The sequence below is a fragment of the Protobothrops mucrosquamatus genome, unplaced genomic scaffold, assembly GCF_001527695.2.
Source record: "Protobothrops mucrosquamatus isolate PMUCROS unplaced genomic scaffold, P.Mucros_1.0 scaffold513, whole genome shotgun sequence".
NCBI classification, from domain to species: domain Eukaryota; kingdom Metazoa; phylum Chordata; class Lepidosauria; order Squamata; family Viperidae; genus Protobothrops; species Protobothrops mucrosquamatus.
The window spans coordinates 70,302-71,528 of NW_015386826.1; the positions used below are offsets into that span (position 1 = coordinate 70,302).

The 1,227-nt window shown below is 60.6% G+C and overlaps 1 protein-coding gene across 1 annotated transcript in view; it reads left to right on the forward strand.

Moving 5' to 3' along the window:
- Window positions 1-1,227, forward strand: part of LOC107288256 (arf-GAP with Rho-GAP domain, ANK repeat and PH domain-containing protein 1-like) — an 80,038-nt gene that overhangs the window by 69,822 nt on the left and 8,989 nt on the right. The window contains exon 20 of the mRNA XM_015816855.1: window positions 680-814. Within this exon, the coding sequence (XP_015672341.1) occupies window positions 680-814 (135 nt within the window). The remainder of the gene's footprint in view (window positions 1-679; window positions 815-1,227) is intronic.

Sequence of the window (1,227 nt, forward strand, 5' to 3'; positions counted from 1 at the left end):
GGGAAGGAAGGAAGGAAGGACGGAGGGACAGGGAGAGAGAAAGGGAAGGAAGGAAGGAAGAAAGGGAGGAAGGAAGAGAGTGGGAAGGAAGGAAGGAAGGAAAGGAGGGAGGGAGGGAGGAAGAGAGTGGGAAGGAAGGAAGGAAGGAAGGAAAAAAAGGAGGGAGGGAGGCAGAAGGGAGGAAAGAGTAGGGAGGAGAAGACCCCCCCCCCAGCCCTGACTGCCCCCTTGCCAGTGACTGGCATTGCTCCAATAGCAGCTGGTGGCTTCCCCAGTGGGACAATGTGGGGTTAGGAAGCCCCGTCTGTCAGCCTGGTGGAACCTCTGGGTATAGGAGCAGTCTACCTTGAAGCAGCAAATGATGCTAACCCTCATTGGGAGGCCCTGGGGCTGCCCCCCCCTGCTGCTCTCCTGCCTGGGGCGCTGGACTGCTGCCGGAAGACGCTCAGGGTGGATGTGGCTCCCCCTGGAGTGGAGTGGGGAGGACAGGGAGGGGGGGAGTCTCACAGGACCCCTCCCCCCCAGCGGGCCCTCCTCCCCTGGTCTTCCCGAAGGCCTTTCAGAAGAGGGTCCCTGGGCTGCCTCTCTGGCCCTGCCTCCCCTCCCTCTAGGGGCGCCCCAAATAGCCCCCCCCGTCTCCTCCACGCCCCTCTTCCTCCTCCCCCCCCCAGCCAGCAAGGTGGGCGACAGCAAACACGGCTTGATGAAGTTCCGGGAGGAGAAGAACGTCCTCGGGTTGGGACTCAGCACCGGCTTCCACGACCGATACTTCATCCTCAACAACCACTCCCTCCGCCTCTACAAGGAGGTCCGGGTAGGTCCTCCGCCTCGGAATTTGAATTCGGATCCTTCCTCGCCCTCGCCCACGCTCTACTCCCCTCCCGGCTTGACTACTGCCGTGCGCTCTGCAGGGGGCTGCCCTTGAAGAGTAGCTGGAAACTCCCATTGGGTCAAGACTACAACTCACAGTCGCCTGGTGATTGGCTCCAAGTCACTCAGCCGGCTTTCACGTCTAAGGCGGGACTAGAACTCACCGTCTCCTGGTGATTGGCCCAAAGTCAGCCAGTCGGCTTTCATGCCTAAGGCGGGACTAGAACTCTCCGTCTCCTGGTGATTGGCCCAAAGTCACTTATCTGGCTTTCATGTCTTAAGGCGGGACTAGAACTCTCCATCTCCTGGTGATTGGCCCAAAGTCACCCAGCCGGCTTTCATGCTTAAGGCGGGACT